Source organism: Pteronotus mesoamericanus, unplaced genomic scaffold, assembly GCF_021234165.1.
Source record: "Pteronotus mesoamericanus isolate MK-2021 breed Mesoamerican mustached bat unplaced genomic scaffold, CSHL_Meso_final contig_26, whole genome shotgun sequence".
Classification (NCBI taxonomy): domain Eukaryota; kingdom Metazoa; phylum Chordata; class Mammalia; order Chiroptera; family Mormoopidae; genus Pteronotus; species Pteronotus mesoamericanus.
The window spans coordinates 13,010,713-13,030,169 of NW_026555109.1; the positions used below are offsets into that span (position 1 = coordinate 13,010,713).

At 42.4% G+C, this 19,457-nt stretch overlaps 1 protein-coding gene across 1 annotated transcript in view; it reads right to left on the minus strand.

The window, feature by feature from the left end:
- Positions 1–11,742, minus strand: part of CARS2 (cysteinyl-tRNA synthetase 2, mitochondrial) — a 47,380-nt gene extending 35,638 nt beyond the window's left edge. Inside the window, exons 1-3 of the mRNA XM_054574396.1 lie at positions 11,514–11,742; positions 11,131–11,181; positions 3,600–3,717 (exon numbers count right to left, since the gene is read on the minus strand). Of these exons, the coding sequence (XP_054430371.1) occupies positions 3,600–3,717; positions 11,131–11,181; positions 11,514–11,719 (375 nt within the window). The 5' untranslated portion in view covers positions 11,720–11,742. The remainder of the gene's footprint in view (positions 1–3,599; positions 3,718–11,130; positions 11,182–11,513) is intronic.
- Between the last annotated feature and the right edge of the window lie 7,715 nt (positions 11,743–19,457).

The following is a 19,457-nucleotide window of genomic DNA, read 5'->3' on the forward strand; positions in this document are numbered from 1 at the left end:
GGCTCCTCCCAGAGCCTGACCAGTCTCCAGCTTCCCACCAGCCACACTCCCGCGACTTGCAGGTCGACATCTGCCCCTCCAATCTTGAAGACTCTCAGCAGACCCCGAATGCCAAGGGCCAGGACACATCTGTGCTACTTCAGGTTCCAGCTGAGCGCGATGACAGATGAAACACTGACCTGCTCACCTTCCTTCTTAACAGACCTGCATTTCCAAATGCCACCTCTGCTACTGTGTTACTTCAAACTGCTCATTCCCTCACTCCATCAGAGAGCACTAATTTCTTTCTGTCATTTCCATCCCAAATCTAGCCAGGGAACCGTTGTCTCCTCCTGTGTGAAGGGTGATAATGCACCACCACTGGCAGGGTGCGGGGAAGTCAGCTCTCACAGACACAGAGCAGGCTCTCTTGCTTCCCACGGTCACCTCCCCTTCCAGATCTGCCCTTCACTCGCCCCTGTGGCCATGATAGCATGTCACAACCTCACCTCCAGGGTCTTAAGTGGCTGGACCAGGGCAGAGATATGACCTCAGGGACACCAAACACAGGTGGGGGATTTGGACATGGGGCAGAGACAGAACTGAATGTTGACGAAGGCTTAAACCAAACTGCTGTTGAGAACCAGGGATGCGGTGATGAACCCAAAATACTAGCACTGCCCAACCTTCACTTCTAGTCCTGCAGTGTCTTCTTTTTGACAGCAAACATGTGGTGTCTTTTCTAACACCAACCACTTCTCCAATTCTCTTGAGTCTAGCAGGGAGTCCTACAATTTAATGCTCTTCTGAAACCAACTTCTGGAGTTGGCACAGACCCTGCAAATTAAAGGATCGGTCCCAAAAGACTGCCCACACTGCAGACACCAGCTGCAAACGGTGGTCCCCAGGCCACTTGTATTTCTATCTAACGACCAAAAATCTAGGGGTTTGATAAAATGAGTCACACAACTCAAGAAAGCACTCTCCTTACTATTACCAGTTTATTATAAAGGACACAACTCAGGAGGGCCAGATGGACAAGATGCATGGGGCGAGGTATGGGGAAGGGGCGAGGCTCCCATACCCTGGCAGGATATGCCACCCCCAACCGCAACCCAGCACCTCCTTGTGTTCACCAGCTGTGAAGCTCCCACGCCTGGTGCTTCGGGGTTTTATGGAGACTTCATTACTTGGGAGAGTTGATTAAATCATTGTCCCCTGAAGATCAACTCTATCTCGGGCCACTCACCCTCCCCTCCCAGGAGGCAGGGGTAGAGGAATGAGGGTGGGAGTGAAAGTTTCCAGCTCTACTCATGGCTTGGACTTTCTGGCAACAGCCCCCCCTGCAACCATCCAGGGGCCCCAGACCCCAGGCTCCTCATTAACATACAGAAGACACTCCATCGCTCCAGAAATTCCATGGTATTAGGAACTCTGTGCCGGGAACCATGAACAAAGACCAAATATATATTTTTGTTATACCATAGCCCTGAGCTCACTTAACTTCTGATGTCTACATCCAGGTTGGTTTGGATTTCTTTAGGTACCTCACACTCACCCTTGCTCTCCTCTCAAAGTCTGCTGAGACATGCCCTCTCTCTGTGCATGGCTCCCGCTGACCCTTCCCAGTGTCCCCATCTCTAGTCATGCCCTGCCCACCCCGAGAGTGAGCCCCTTCCGCTGGACCAAATGGATCCTGCGCTAGAATATCCAAGAGGCTGCAGAAGGACACCCAATTCCTCAACACACCATCCAAGCCTGGGATGCCCCACTAGCTCTCCAGCGTCACCTGCAGGCCCCCCCGATATCCTCAAAACACTGGTTTGGTTGGTTTCCAGACAGAACACACTCCTTTATGCCCTTCCCTCTACCTAGAAGGTCCTTACCATTCTTATTCTTCATGTGTCAATCCCTTCCTAATGCTTAAGATCCTGTGTGGGCTACCCTCCTCAATTAAGTCATTTCTGAATTCCAGCGTAGCTAGGTAATCTTTGCATCCCTATATCAGGACTTATAAAATAAACCACATCACACACAGAACATCTGTCTGTAGGACTGTCTGCCCCAATGGCCACAAGCTCCAAAAGACCACGAACTGACTTCTTCACTTCTCTTTGCACAAAGCCAGGCACAGGTCTGACCCCGGATGTCCAATGCATGCTCAGGGCCAGGTCTGGAAATGCAAACTGAGTCTATTGCAAGGAACGTGATATAAAATGACTAAACTACCCAAATAAAACAGAAATAGGGACTCCATCTCTCTAAAATGATCCAGTCTTAGGGAGGGCGACAAAATTTATCAAACTGCTCATCCTTGAACCTAGTAGTTCCACTTGGAAAAAGTACTTAAGGAAACAACAAAAGATATTCATTGCAGCACCGTTTTTAATAGCTAGAAACAACACAAACAGTTGATGATGGGGGATTTGGGGGAATCGCTAAATACCCACCCATGGTGGAAGGCTGTCTAGTTACTGAAAAGGCAAATGAGTAGTAAATAGGAAAACATGGTTTTTACAAAATTAATTTGAGAGAAAATAGCAGAATATGAAAGTAAGGTAAGAGTCCAGATACAAAGATGGAAAATTATATGTCCATGTGATGAAATGTTATAAGGCTATTTTAAAATGTTTAAGGATATTTAAAAATATGAACAAACTCTCAAAATACAGTAAGTATAAAAGACAAACTATAAAATAATCCAAAGCATAAACTGGCTTTCTAAAAACAATGCTATATACATGTATATACATTTTGTAAAATTACAGTAATGTAAAGAACTCAATGTAGTTTTTTTGTAAATTAGATAATTTAATAATTATTTATAGCTCTTTAGAGATAATAGTTAAAGTTGCTGATTATAAAAAGCAGAAGAGGTGAAACTTTGAAAGTGGACTTTTAGAAGTATAACTATCCATATAACTGTTAATTTAATCCTTCATTAGAATTCCCCAACCAAAACTTACTTTAAATATCACAGGAGGTATAAGAGAAGTGTATTGTTCACTTAACAAATGAGAAAATTAAAACTCATGTGAGCTGAATTTCCCTAACCCAAAAGTGGCCTTTTGACTTTCTTCTGTAGAGAGAGGATAAGGAGCCCTGGCTGATGTGGCTCAGTGGATTGAATGCCGGCCTATGAACCATAGGGCCGGTGGTTCAATTCCCAGTCAGGGCACATGTCTGGGTTGTGGGCCAGGTCCCCAGTAGGGGGTGCTTGAGAAGAAACCACACACATATACATTTCTTTCCCTTTCTTTCTCCCTCCCTTCCCCTCTCTCTAAAAATAAATTTAAAAAATCTTTAAAAAAAAAAGAGGGAGTAAGGTATTTACCGCAGGAGCTGAGGAGCTAGGAAAAAGATTACAGATTCAAGTCAGGAGGCCCCCACAGAATGAGGCAATTCATTAAAGGCTTCAGGGACCAAAATCAAATATACCTGAACTTCCTTCACTATGACAAAAAGATCCCTCTGAGTACCTGTCAGAGTATACTCATTGGGACATGCATGGAGAGTAAGATGAGAAAAGTTCTTGTGAAACACAAATAAGAAAAACTGTCACGTAGAGGTCAGAACACTCATTAATCAACTTATCAATCATTATAATCTTCAATACTTACTTCATTGGCCCTTTTAATGATTTTATCATCCACGTCTGTAATTCCCATCACCATGATGATGTTGCATCCAAAAATCCTGGTTAGGATCCTTCGAATTATATCAAATCTAACATATGAACTAAAAGAAAGAAAAATGTTAGGATGTTTTTAAGACACTGAGTCATCATGGCAATAATTAAAAATGAGTGCCTTGCATTTCAACATGCTGCTGCCTAACTTCAAATACGGGATATAATCAATAGTTCAAGAGCAGCTAGAAAAAAGAAAAGAATTTATTGACTGGTCCCCACTGGTTCTCACAAAAGAAATAGACACAGGTGTTGCCTCTATTTCAGGATACATGTTAGCATTTTTAATTTTAGAGATATTGTTCAAATGAGTTTACATCTATTAAATTGTATAAAACTTTATTCATAATACAATCTCGCTAGGTAGTTAAAATACTGAGAGCATTTACCATTCTTCATGTTCTTCAATAACTATAATATTTCACTATGACAAAAGAGAAGTAAATAACAAATAATTACAAATCAAAACAAATACAATCCTATTAAACCTGTGTAAGATTACTAAGAAATGTGCACACTATTATAGAATATTAAAATACCAGCTTATTGGTAGACTACACTGGAGAAACGCAAACTTGTAAAACGTAACTTTCAAAATCCATTAAGATCCATTCAAAATCTCAAGAAGCTGGTTTCCCATAAAAGCAATATTAAAATTTAAGGTCCGCTAATCTCATGCTCATCTCCATTGTCCACATGGCCCCTCTAAATTTGAGTTCATAAAATCATTTTCCCTTGAAAATGAGCTTTGTAATTATATTCCTTAAACCTCCCACAGTCGCTCACCCCAAACATAGCTGAGGCCAAATCCCTCCATTCTAGTGCCAAAACTATCTCCGAAACTCTTGCCAAGATATTTCACCTTTTAATGCCTTGGGCTGCTTATTATATTGTAGATAGGGCAAAATTCAACTACCCCATAGGGTTGTTATACATACTCTTAGTGCAGCACAAATTCCAACAAGATGAACTATTATTACCTTCATTCATTTTTAGTAAGAAAAGATTTAAGAGAAAAAGTTAACAGTTGCCTAAAACAGCAATTTTCAACCAGCATGCCATAAAAACATTTAACACATGCAATGCCTGACTATTTAGTCAGGGGCACTGACCTCTTTTCCCTTAGACTGTCAAATAAAAAAAAATGACAACAGCCAACACACAATAGCCGTCTGGTGTGAATGACTGACACTTATACCTATTTTTTTTTTTTTTTTTTTGGTCAGATCGGCAAAAAATATACTTCTTGGTATGCTGCCGAATTTTAGTGATTAGTTTATGTGTGACATGAGATGAAAAAGGTGGAAAATAGCTGACATAAAACAGCGAAAACAAAAGTGAAGTCACATGTTTGGCCCAGAGGAGCTCGAGGGTTGCAACGCCCTAAGATACTGCAGGTGGGCTGCTCCCCCAAGGGCCACCCCACAGGAACCACAGGAGGCTGCACAGTAGAGGGGGCGGAGAAAGCGAACTCAGCCCATCTGCCTGGTTCATTAATTCCCCGCTAAGGGACCTGAGACTGTTCCATTGGCCCTCTGCACACAGTATCCCCATTTGTAATCTGGAGATAATAATAGCATTGCCATGAAGAATGGACACGAAGACCAGTGGAACAGAATTGAGAGCCCAGAAATAAACCCACATGTATGTGAGCAAATAAGTTTTGACAAAGAAGCCAAGAACATACAATGGAAAAAGAAAGCCTCTTCACACAAAAATTAACTCAAAATGAAAAAAAGAGCTAAATGTAAGACATGAAATAATAAAATACACAGAAGGAAACACTGGTACCAAACTTAAGCACCTTGGATATAGAGAGAATTTTATGAATTTAACCTCAAAAGCAAGAGAAGTAAAAGCAAAAATAAATGAATGGAACTATATCAAACTAAAAAGCTTCTGGACAGCAAATGAAACCATTATCAACAAAAAAGGGCAACCAACCAAATGGCAGATGATATTTGCAAACAACACCTCTGATAAGGGGTTAATATCCAAAATATATGAAGAAATCATATAACTCAACCACAAAAAAAACAAACAATCTAATTACAAATTGGACACTTCTCCTAGGAAGACATATAAATGGCCATCAGGTATATGAAAAGATGCTTAACTTCGCTAACTATTAAGGAAGTACAAATCAAAATCATAATGAGATACCATATCACATCTGTTAGAATAGCTATTATCAACAAGATAATAAGTAATAGAGAGGTTGTGGAGAAAAAGGAACCCCACACACATTGTTAACAGGAATGTAAATAGGTACAGCCACTTTGAAAAATAGCATGGAAGTTCTTCAAAAATTAAGAATAGAGTTACCATATGATCCAGCAATCCATCTTCTGGGTATCTATCTGAAAAATTTGAAAATATTTATTCTTAAAGATATATGTACCCCTATGTTCATTGCAGTATTGTTCACGGCGAACAGAACATGGAAACAACTAAAGTTGAAGTGTCCTTTGGTAGATAATTAGATAAAGAAGATGTGGTACGTATACACACACACATATATATGCAATGGAATACTACTCAGCCATCAGAAAAGATGAAATGCTGCCATTTGCGACAACATGGATGGATCTTGAAAATATCATGCTAAGCGAAGTAAGTCAAATGGTAAGTTAAGAACCATGATATCACTTATATGTGGAACATAAAACTAAAAGCAACAAATGAACAAACAAGACAAACAAGAAAATACCTCACAGACACAGACAACAGTAGGGCGGTTATCAGAGGGGAAGGCTGTGTGTGTGGGGGGGGGGGGGGGTGTAGTAAAGGGTAAAGGGGGTCAAACACATGGTGACAGAAGACTTGACTTTGAGTGAACACACAATGCAATATATTGATGATATATTATAGAACTGTACACCTGAAACCTGTGTAATTTTATTAACCAATGTCACCTCAATAAATTTAATAAAATAAAAAGTAATAATAATAGGCCTGCCACCTGGTGTTATTAGAATTATATTGGCTAGTGTTTGTAAAGCATTTGGAACAGTGTCTGGAACATAGCAAGTGCTATCTCAGCCTGTTAAGTATACATATTTTTTTAAATAGAGGCTGGTGTGGCTACGTGGGGAGGAAAGTGGAGTGACATGAACTTGGAGAGTTAGTAGCGACAGACATGTAGAATCACAGAGGTGTCCTTAGGATTCTGAACATCATCTTAAGAGCAGTGGAGCCATTCCTGACCATCCCTGCCCTCAAGACCTCCCAACGTTTTCAGAAATCTTGCAGTACTTAGGTTTTCTACCTCGAAGGAGTATCTTGAAGTGAATGACTCTTCTTGATGAATGACTTCTATCTCACTAGCAAAGCGTCCATAGGGGTAATCCTGGAATGGGGGTCAAGGAAAGGAGAGATGAAGAGGGACATCGAGGAGACTTGGGTGTTGGGAACGTTCTGTTTCTTCATCTGAAATTCAGGAACATTCATTCAGCTGTACACTTAAGATTTTACCTCTTTTCTTTATTTGTAAGTGCAAATACAAATTATAACTTAGAGGCTGGATTCGCTAGTTTAAAGTACAAGAAGAGACTCTCCCTACTTGCCCTGCCTTTCAGAACTTTTTCCTCAGTCCTTTTAAAATGTATGTAAATCTTTCTAATAATTATATAAATTTCTTTCAGCCTCACAACTCAGGGAAGTTTTAAGGGTCTGGAAGCCATCTCTTTAAAATGACGTCATCTGGGAAAAATAATGCTCTATTTCCCAATGGGGGGAAATGGGCCTAACTTATCACCGGATTACAAACTGCACACCCTGCCTAAACTAGTGAGTGGTATCCACTTAGCTCTATAGGAGAGCATGATTTCTTTCTGCCTTTGCAACCATTTTAGCAGGTTGCATGTAATTGGCATCCCGTATTGACTTAATACTCATAATAAAATTGTTTTCTTTCTCTTCTGCCTTTGAGTAGAGGTTTTTTCAGGTGGGAGATTATTGATTTTAATATTTCCCCAACATATTTTATACTTCAATAAAAAGGTAAAAATATGCTTTTTATAATTAATAGTAAGTTAGCCTAAGTAGAGGAAAAAAATGGTTCTTAGACCATTTATTTTATTGTAACAAAGCACAGACAAGTTCAGGTTTTGTGTGGGGTGATATATTTTTTTTCAAAAATGTGTAGTAAAGAGACGTAACTTTTACTTTTAGTCCCAAACTGAACAATAACAAGTTGAAATGATGTACAAGAGGACATACAAAATATTAGAAGCAGCAATTTTGACAAATGAGAAGGCTAGCACAGAGGTCATATGGTCCACCAGGTCTACCACAGCTCCAATACCTCCTCCATGTGTGGCTCCTGGAAGGTTACTTATTCTCAACAATTGTTGATCCCTCACCACACATCACACTTCGAGTACTGTGTTAAGCAGCATTCTCATAAAACTGTGAAGATTCAAAACGATGGAAACTCTTGGAGGACTTCCAGTCAAGATGGCAGCATAGGTAAACCCAGCTCGCCTCCTTGCACGACCACATCAAAATCACAACCAAACTGTAGAATGACCATCATTTAGAATTGTCAGAAATCAAGTTGAATGGACTTCTGAGAAACTACAGAATTAAAGAAATCACATCCAGCTAGACTGGTGAGGGGGGGTGGAGATGCAGAAGAGGCTGGTCCCACATCCACATGTGGTGGACAAAAATCTGGAAGGGATATCTTGGGAGCGAGGAGTCCAAGTCTAACACCAGGCCCCCCCAGCCCAGGGTTCCAGTGCCAGGAAGATAAGTCCCCACAACTTCTGGCTGCAAAAAAGAGAAGGTATTGAGTGGGTGGAAGAAACTACGGGGGCCCCAAGCAGCTCCTCTTAAAGAACCCACACATCAGACTCAATCATTCTGAGCTCTAGCACCGGGGTAGCAGCTTGAAAGGCACCAGTGCATACAGGGAGGAAATGAAGTGTCTGGCATCAAGGTGAAAGATTTCTCCCAGATAGAAAGGTGGGCAGAGGCCATTGTCCCTCTTCTGAACCCTCCCACAAGGAGCCACAGAGCAGGCAGGCAGGTGCCACATCTGGGGCCCCATCAACCTGGCTAACACTGTTTTTTTTACCCTTGAGATCCCCTGAGGCTCCATCCCACCCAACTTAAAAGCCTACCCAAGATGTTAACAGTGGCTTTTCCATATGAATGGCTGGTCTTGGCTCATGCTTCACAAATTCCCAAATCCTGTCAAACAAGCAACAGCCAGCCTCAGTGTGCTCAGAGACCCTGTACCTTTTGCTAAGTGACCGCAGACCTACCACTAGCAGCAGCCAGCCTAGATTCACAGCTTGGCTTCTCCTGGGAATTTCTAAGCCCAGCACAAGTAGCAGTCATCTCAGATTGCTTCATTGATCAGGCAGGGTGGTGCTTGGCAGAATACAGGTGGAGGCTGGCCTTGGCCTGCACCACTCGGGAAACCCCAGGGCCAACACACCAGTGGACAGCTACAGACCATGTCAGAGCACCACTACTCTGCCCCTGCACAGCTGATCATCTGTGGAGGTTGGTGGTCAGTGGTCACAGTTAGTCCTTGCAGATGACTGGCCTGGGTAAATCCCTCCCCTGGACCTGTCAACAGCAATCAAGGCTCAACCACAAAAGGAGAGTGTGCTCAGCCCACACAGAGGGTCCAACTCAAGTACCCAGCTTGAGTGATAGGGGAGGCTATGCCACTGGACCCTACAGGACACCTACTACAATAGGCCATGCTACCAAGACATGGAATCAAAGCAACTCTACCTAATACATTGAAACAGACACCGGGAGGCGGCCAAAATGAGGAAACCAGAAACATGGCCCAAATGAAAGAACAGATCAAAACTCCAGGAAAAGAACTGAACAAAATGAAGATAAGCAATCTATCATATGCAGAGTTCAAAACACTGGGTATAAGGATGCTCAAGGAACTTAGTGAGGACCTCAACAGCACAGAAAAGATCCAGTCAGAAATGAACAATACACTAATGGAAATAAAGAACAATTTACAAAGAAACAACAGTAGAATGGATGAAGCTAAGAATCAAAACAACAATTTGGAATATAAGGAAGAAAAAAATTTAAAAAATGAGGATAGTGTAAGCAGCTTCTGGGACAATTTCAAGAGGTCCAACATTCACATAACAGGGTTGCCAGAAGGAGAAGAAACAGAGCAAGAAATTGGGAATCTATTTGAAAGAATAATGAAAGAAAACTTCCCTAATTTGGTGAAGGAAATAGACATACAAGTCCAGGAAGCACAGAGAGTCCCAAACAAGATGGATGCAAAAAGGCTGACACCAAGACACATTATGATTAAAATGCCGAAGGTTAAAGATAAAGAGAGAATCTTAAAAGCAGCAATAGAAAAGCAGTTAATTACCATTGGGGAGTTCCCATAAGACTGTCAGCTAACTTCTAAAAAGAAACTTTGCAGGCTTGGAGGGATTTGCAAGAAATATTCAAAGTCATGAAAAGCAGGGGCCTACAACCAAGATTGCTCCACCCAGCAAAGCTATCATTTAGAGTTGAAGGGTAGATGAAGAGCTTCCCAGACAAAAAAAACTAAAGGAGTTCATCACCACCAAACCACTACTATATAAATGTTAAACAGGCTTATTTAAGAAAAAGAAGAAGATCAAAAGTATGAACAATACAATGGTAATAAACACATCTCTATTGACAATTGAATCTAAAAAACAAACTAATCAAACAAGCGGAACAGAGACAGAATCATGGATATGGAGAGCATTTTGATGGTTGCCAGATGAGAGTGGGTTTGGGGGAATGGGTGAAAAGGTGAGGGAATTAAGAAATACAGCCCTAGCTGGCGTGACTCAGTGGACTGAGCACTGGCCTGCAAACCAAAGGGTCGCTGTTTGAATTCCTAGTGCAGGGCACATGCCTGGGTTGCAGGCCAGGTCCCCAGCAGGGTGCACACAAAATGCAACCACACATTGTTGTTTATCTCCCTCTTTCTCCCTCTCTTCCTCTCTCTAAAAATAAATAAATAAATTCTTTAAAAAAAAAAAGAAATACTAATAGTTGGTTACAGAAGAGACACTGGGATGTAAAGTACATTATAGGTAACGGAGTAGCCAAAGAACCTACGTGCATGAACGTGAGCAAAGGTACAAGGATTGCCTTAGGGAGTAAGGTGGTGCTGGGTGGAGGGAGGCAAAGGGGTAAAAACTAAGACAACTGACCACCTGATTCCAGGGCTCCTGGAAAGGCCTCCTCTCACTGAACACATCAAAAAAACATCTACCATAATTCCAAAATGGGTCATTTTTACTGCTCCTCATTGCCTCCTGTGTTGCCTCACCCGTGAAATCGGTACAAGTGTTCAGGACTGTTACAAGAACCAAATGAGACTGTAACATGTATGTTTCCCACAATACCTGGAACATAGTAACTATTAAGCATATTTAAGTAGTCACTTGAGAGAGGAAAAAATTCAAATCCAGGACACTCACCAAGCGTGGCCAAGGTGTGCATGATCATAGACAGTTGGTCCACAGCTATACCTAGGAACAAAGTTAAAATCCATCATGTGAAACATATCTGCAAGAAAGACATCACTTTCTCAGATAGGTTTATCATATAACCATGTCTTTTTTTTTTTTTTAAAGTACTTCTGGGGAATGTACAGTCAGAAATCGATTACTTGACTCGCTAAATTTATATTAAAACCTGTCAATTCACTGTCACTAAACCAGTGTCTTCAGTGGTGCTGCCCATGTATTTTATTACTTACTAAATGATTTCCATCTGAGAACCCAACCCCACTTTCCACACAAAACGCTCAGTCCACCATCCTTCCCGCCCCACCTCCCCCAGCACAATCCCCGGGAGCTACCAGGAGGCGGCGTCAGCGCTGCTCACGATTAAGGGGTCCTTCCGCCGGGTGAGGCTGTTGTACACCTTGACGCCCGTATCATGGCCTGTAGGCTGCAGCCAGTCCTGCCCTCGAGCCCGCGACACCGCCCGCCCTGGGCCGGGCCCCAGGCCCAGTGGGGCCCGGAGAAGCGTAGTGACCAGACGAGCCCTGAACACCCGCAGCATGACAGGCCCGCAAGCCCGGCGGAACTAGGGAAGTCAGGCAGCTAGGGAAGTTCGCCACACCCACTTCTCGAGGGCCCGGCTCGGCCCCACCTACCGGGGGAAGAAATCGCTCAGGATAGGCACTGCCCACCCCGGAAGGCGATCAGCACAGCCCCCGCCCACCCCGAAGAAGACTGATAGGGCCACCGCCACCCCGGAATTAGGGCCCGCCCACTCCCGCCCATCCCGAAAAAAGAGCCGGCACTGCCAAGCCCATCCTAGAAGAGGACTTGGTTCAGCCACGCCTACCCCGGAACAGTAGTAGGGAAGCGGCGTCTCTGCCTGCATTAGGCCTGTCAGTGTCCTTGGGGAAGCAAGGGGAGGGGGTCCGAGTCTGAGTCGGGTTAGAGGGGCCGACCGGGGACGGGGTCGGAGCCCCAAGCGGCAGGAAAAGGTACTTCATCCCGCTCTAAGGAGGGCCACCTCTCATGGTGCTTACGCGTAGGAATCCCCGCCGGGCACAGGAGGCCGGCGGGCACAGGAGGTCTCTGCGAGGCGGAGTTCACGGTGCGGGGACCTGCCGGCGACTGCTCGCGTGCTCCCGAAGCACGTTCGCCCTTCAGTAAAGGCACACACCCAGAGTTTATTTACATCTGAACACACACCCTCTTTCTCAGCCTGCGAAGGAAAGACCATTCTAAGAAAGCACCCATTCATGAAGTACACGGTAGGAAATGTCTGCTTGAGATTCACTTTAAGGTTAAAAACATTCTGAATTGCGGTTTCTGTGGGGCTTTTATTTGTTTGTTTGTTTATTTTTAGAGAGAAGGGAAGTAAGGAGATAGGGGTCGGAGCACCAATCGTTTGCCCCTTGCACACCCCCAGCCGGAGACCTGGCCCGCAGTCTAGGCATGTGCACTGTCCAGAGTCCAACCGGGTTGGCCTTTCGGGTTACAGGCCGGGGCTCAATCCACCGAGCCCCACCAGTCAGGGTTCAGGGACTTTCTAAAGGCAGGCTCGCGTGAAGTTTCAAGTTATCTTGACAAACGTGCCCCTAATATCTTGCAAAACAATGTTTCAAAACAAACCTTTGCTTTTGACATCCTCAAAAGAGCACAGAGATTCCTCTGTTCTTTGGGTTTGTTTTGTTCTTCGAAAGGCAAGTAATTAAGTAGAGACAAACCAGTATGTTCCTAGAACACTTAAAAAAATTTTTTTTGAGACCCTGGAGTCCAACTCTGCAATTCTGTTTCAAGCTGAACTGTAGCCTAATATAAACTATAATATGCGTAACACTAAAATGTTAGACCTTGTTGTTGAGAATTACGAGACCTCAACACCAATGCTTAGCCATGTTCTCTGAATATTCAAAAGTTCTTTACTGCCTTCATACTTATCTTGATGTTATTTTGTAATTGTCTCTTGTTCTAGTACAATGTGCATATTTTTCCTCCTTGAGTGCTTTAGATTGTAAATTCTTTTGAATCTTACACTGTACCCAGCACTAAATTCAGAAGAGTGGCTAAAATAATATCTGATGAAATCCACCTGTTGTGCAGGTGGGAAGAAATTTGGGTGGTAAAATATCGGAGATTTTTTATATCTGATAGAGGAGGCTGTAATCCAGGTGTTAGGTGTGACAGTGAAATAAGAAAATGAACAAAAGGCTTAATTGTAAACTGTGAGAACACACAGAATTCAAGCAAAAAGTTAGAAGTTTTGAAGACATTTAGTAACATTAAAGACCAAATCGTGCACATGAGTTTGGATAGGTGCAATGTTTGAATTGGCCATAGAAATCATGACATTTAAATTAACAGTGGTATCTTCTGTTTTCAGAAAACTGGTCATGTAATGTGTTCAGCCGTTGACTCGCAGCAATTCTACCTTTTAAGTCTTTTGGGAATCATCAAAGCAATGATAAACATAACTCATTATTTAATGATTGTTAAAAATATTATTCCTTTTGCAAGTAGAATATTAAGGTAAAGTAAAAGTGACCAAGAAGATTATGTAACAGAAAAAAGAGAATCTAATTTGAAGTCACCCCTCCTTAGCCTAGGTCAGAACAAGGAAGTATATTAAAATGAATGATTCCAAAATATCATGAATGCCATTTCTTAATCTTTAATGACAACAACAAAAAATGTAGTTCTCAGTATTACATTTTCTTTCAAGGCAAAATCTTGTAAATCCAGACTAGAAGAGATAAGGACATTGTTTAGGTCATTTCAAGTTTGAAATGAAAGTGTTGATTTATTTAAGCACCTCAAAACATAAATAACTGTATAATCATCTCTTATCTTTTAATCCCTTAGGTCTGAGTGTATTCAGTTAAACTGGAAATATAATTTTAGAAAAAAAGATTATCTATTTTTGCAATGCACTCCAAAGAGCAAAACTGAAACGTGCAAGATTCTTCAATGAATCTTCAAAATTAAACATGTTCCCTTAGTGATATATTTCAAATGCATGATCGCAGTTCACTGTTTTAGCTATTGGTCTTCTAACCTTGTTGAGAAGACTGTGAAGTCATTGGTACATATTTTAGGAACTTTGTAAAGCTAATAATAAAATACTTTCTACTTCTTATCCAAAGGGTAAATTAAATGTCGTATAGAATATAAGCTCCTTATTCTCTACTGTACCCCTAGGGCATAGAACAGTAGCTAGAATATGGTAGGCACTCATTAAGTATTTCCTGTTGAATAAGATGTCTTTGTATTTTAAGTGTCTGTAAAGTCCATGAAACAGGAGAGGAATCATTATTCAGATAGCACTGTGATTTTTAGAAAAGATAACATCATCCCAACTCCAGCTTATCGTTGGATGGGGTAAAGGATTTCTAATCTTTAAATTCAGATAAACACTACAACTCATTCAAGAGCCAGTGACTGCAAGAATTGGAAGAACCTCCATTTTTCTTGCTATTGTACTTTAAAACTGCTTATATTCTCTTAGAGGAATATGTATAGTTTTTCTTATTCAACTTTGTACTCTTATTCCATGTAACATCTCTTTTTCCACATAATGTCATAGTATTAGTCCTTTGTGCTAACTAGTGGCCAATAAATTTTATTGTGTGAAATGACAATTTTTCTTATGATGAGCTTTTAACTGGGCCAAGTCTGGGAGGCGTGAATCTCTAAGTGAAATAACAGCCATTTTCCCAAATATCAAAGCGAACATCCTCCTTATGTGGGGGTTGCATGAAGGAGTGTAAGAAAGAGCAAAGAACAAACCCCTTTACTTCAAAGAGTAAATATTATTCGTTTGCCACCGTCGTAACGTTCCAATGTGAACTATCCATTTCGAAAGACAAAATAGCTCAATTTTAGTCTCATTTGTTGTAGTGATATCCAAATCACAACATGCCCTGCAGGTCGCTGGGAAGAGCATCACTGCGGATAGTAATGTTTTTATAAAAATTAGATTGGTCCGAAATATTACTGGATTACATATAGTAATTTTAAAAATCCCCGAAGGTCTTGATTGTCACATTGTTTGGTTGCGAACACCCCGAATCTCAATACCAGAACTGTGCCCGTTAGAACTGCAATGTAATTATTTTGTCTACATGATGTGCCCTATATGGCAATGGAGCAGACCCGGAGAAAAGAGTGAATCCCTCTGAATTAATAAAAAGAGAAAAACGGAGCACTGCCCTAGCACAGAGCTGGTAGAGACGTCACAAGGCTGGAGGGTCCAGCTAATTTGCAGGGCTACGGACAACCAGACAACCCGCCCACCTTGGAGAAAGACACAACGCGCAGACTGCAGAGGAGAGCGGGAGGGACGCAGAGGCAGTCGCGCCGAGCTAGCGCGGTCAGGAAGGACGCTCGGCAGCGCAGGCCGAGGCCCAGCGGACAAAGGTGGAGTGGCCACGCCCACAAGGCGGGATGTCTGATGGAGAAGGCTGGCCTTCGCGCCCGCGCGTCGTCCAGGCAACCGGATCCTCTGTGCGGGTGCTTTTAAGGAAGCCCCAAATCCGGGAGTTTGTGGTGGGAAGAGGAACCATTGGGGAGAGGAGGGGAGGGGCCGAGACAACACAGAGAGAGGCAGCAGAGTGCCGGCGACCGGACTCCTGGTCCGCCCAGGTTTAGGTAGCCTTCGAAGTGAGGGAGCGGAGTTTGAGAGCAGACTCCGGAGCCCAGTCGGGAAGGGATCGGGATTGCCCATCCTCTGCCGGGACCCGGCCCGGAAGCAGCTCCCCTCGCGGGCCCCTTTGTCTCTTAGCCGCTCGGCGCTGGGCTCCGGCCGGCGACACAAAGGGAGGGCGGTGAGGACCGCGCAGGCGCGTGAGCCGCCGAGATTGCTGGGAGTGGTGGTCCCGCCGCCGAATTGTAGGTGTCCCGCGCGGGCCGGCTGCTGCCCAGGCCGTAATGCGCATGAGCCACCACTTCCGCTCTGCTCGGCCCGGCCTCTGTCTCCGCCCGGCCTCTGTCTCCACCCCTCCGCAGGACGCGGGTTTCTAGTACTGTATAGTAGTTAAGAGCCCTAGAGGAGTTATTCCACCTCGTCCCGCCTTCTCTTTATCTTGATTGGGCCATTGAGATGAAGACCGCGCTCGGACTGCCTCTGCGTCTCCCGCTCCAGTCTGTTCCGAGATGTGACTTAAATCTCCGCTGCGCGGGTTGTCTCTGGTTGTCCCGTAGCCCTCACTGGCTGGACCCCTCCCTTCTAGCTCTGTGCAGGGCAGTGCTCCTTTTTCCTCTTTTTATTAATTCGGGAGTTCACTCTTTTCTCCGGGTCTCTCCGTCCACTATAAGGGCACATCATGTAGACAAGATAGTTACATTGCAGTTCTAACGAGGCTCTGTGTATTGAGATTCGGGTTGTTCCACCGATCAATGTGACAATTTAAGACCTTCGGGAGATTTTTAAAATTTATGTAGTAATATTTCGGACAATCTAATTTTTATAAAAACATTACTATCCGCAGTGATGCTAACTTCCCAGCGACCTGCAGAAGGCATGTTGTATTTGGATATCACTTCAACAAATGAGACTAAAGGAAGCTGTTTCTTTCCGAAATGGATAGTTCCCGGCACGTGTCAAACAATAATATTTACTCTTTGAAAGTAAAGGGGTTTGTTCTTTTGCTCTTTCTTTCTCCTTCATGCCCCCCACATAAGGAGGGCTTTGAGCATTATTTTGGGAAAATGGCTGTTAAATTTTTAGATTCACCCTCCCCTAAAAAAGCTCATCATAAAAATTGTCATTTCCTCAATAAAATTTATTGGCCCTTGGATCGCAGACTAATACTATGACACATTAGGAAAAAAGTGTTCTTGGAATAAGTGCAAAGTTGAATAAGAAAAAACTATACATATTCCTCTAAGAGAATATAAGCAGTTTTAAATACAATAGCAAGAGAAAAATGGGGTTCTTCCAATTCTTGCAGTCACTGGCTCTTGAGTGAGTTGTGGTGTTTATCTGAATTTAAAGATTAGAATCCTTTCCCGTCCCGGAGGGGTATCTTTCTAAAAATCACAGTGCTATCTGAATAATGATTCCTCTCTGTTTCCTTGGACTACAGACACTTAAATGCAAAGACATCTTATTCGGCAAAATACTGTAGTGCACCACCATATTCTAGCTGCTGTTGCCTGGGATTTGTGAGAAAGGAGCTTTCTTCATTTAATCCCTTTGATAGCTTTACAAAAGTTCCTAAAAATTTGCCAATGACTTACAGTCTCAACAGGTTAAAGACCAATAGCTAAAACAGTGAACTCGCGATCAAGGCTAATATATCACTGGGGAACATGTTTAATTTTAAGATTCATTGAAGAATCTTGCATCGTTTCAGTTTTTGCTCTTTTGGAGTGCATTGCAAAAATAGATAATCTTTTTTTTTCTAAAATTATATTTCCAGTTTAACTGAATACGCACTCAGACCTAAGGGATTAAAAGATAAGAGATGATTATACAGTTATTTATGTTTTGAGGTGCTTAAATAAATCAACACTTTCATTTCAAACTTGAAATGACCTAAACAATGTCCTTATCTCTTCTAGTCTGGATTTACAAGATTTTGCCTTGAAAGAAAATGTAATACTGAGAACTACATTTTTTGTTGTTGTCATTAAAGATTAAGAAATGGCATTCATGATATTTTGGAATCATTCATTTTAATATACTTCCCTTGTTCTGACCTAGGCTAAGGAGGGGTGACTTCAAATTAGATTCTCTTTTTTCTGTTACATAATCTTCTTGGTCACTTTTACTTTACCTTAATATTCTACTTGCAAAAGGAATAATATTTTTAACAATCATTAAATAATGAGTTATGTTTATCATTGCTTTGATGATTCCCAAAAGACTTAAAAGGTAGAATTGCTGCGAGTCAACGGCTGAACACATTACATGACCAGTTTTCTGAAAACAGAAGATACCACTGTTAATTTAAATGTCATGATTTCTATGGCCAATTCAAACATTGCACCTATCCAAACTCATGTGCACGATTTGGTCTTTAATGTTACTAAATGTCTTCAAAACTTCTAACTTTTTGCTTGAATTCTGTGTGTTCTCACAGTTTACAATTAAGCCTTTTTGTTCATTTTCTTATTTCACTGTCACACCTAACACCTGGATTACAGCCTCCTCTATCAGATATAAAAAATCTCCGATATTTTACCACCCACTAATTTCTTCCCACCTGCACAACAGGTGGATTTCATCAGATATTATTTTTAGCCACTCTTCTGAATTTAGTGCTGGGTACAGTGTAAGATTCAAAAGAATTTACAATCTAAAGCACTCAAGGAGGAAAAATATGCACATTGTACTAGAACAAGAGACAATTACAAAATAACATCAAGATAAGTATGAAGGCAGTAAAGAACTTTTTGAATATTCAGAGAACATGGCTAAGCATTGGTGTTGAGGTCTCGTAATTCTCAACAACAAGGTCTAACATTTTAGTGTTACGCATATTATAGTTTATATTAGGCTACAGTTCAGCTTGAAACAGAATTGCAGAGTTGGACTCCAGGGTCTCAAAAAAAATTTTTTAAGTGTTCTAGGAACATACTGGTTTGTCTCTACTTAATTACTTGCCTTTCGAAGAACAAAACAAACTCAAAGAACAGAGGAATCTCTGTGCTCCTTTTGAGGATGTCAAAAGCAAAGGTTTGTTTTGAAACATTGTTTTGCAAGATATTAGGGGCACGTTTGTCAAGATAACTTGAAACTTCACGCGAGCCTGCCTTTAGAAAGTCCCTGAACCCTGACTGGTGGGGCTCGGTGGATTGAGCCCCGGCCTGTAACCCGAAGGCCAACCCGGTTGGACTCTGGACAGTGCACATGCCTAGACTGCGGGCCAGGTCTCCGGCTGGGGGTGTGCAAGGGGCAAACGATTGGTGCTCCGACCCCTATCTCCTTACTTCCCTTCTCTCTAAAAATAAACAAACAAACAAATAAAAGCCCCACAGAAACCGCAATTCAGAATGTTTTTAACCTTAAAGTGAATCTCAAGCAGACATTTCCTACCGTGTACTTCATGAATGGGTGCTTTCTTAGAATGGTCTTTCCTTCGCAGGCTGAGAAAGAGGGTGTGTGTTCAGATGTAAATAAACTCTGGGTGTGTGCCTTTACTGAAGGGCGAACGTGCTTCGGGAGCACGCGAGCAGTCGCCGGCAGGTCCCCGCACCGTGAACTCCGCCTCGCAGAGACCTCCCGTGCCCGCCGGCCTCCTGTGCCCGGCGGGGATTCCTACGCGTAAGCACCATGAGAGGTGGCCCTCCTTAGAGCGGGA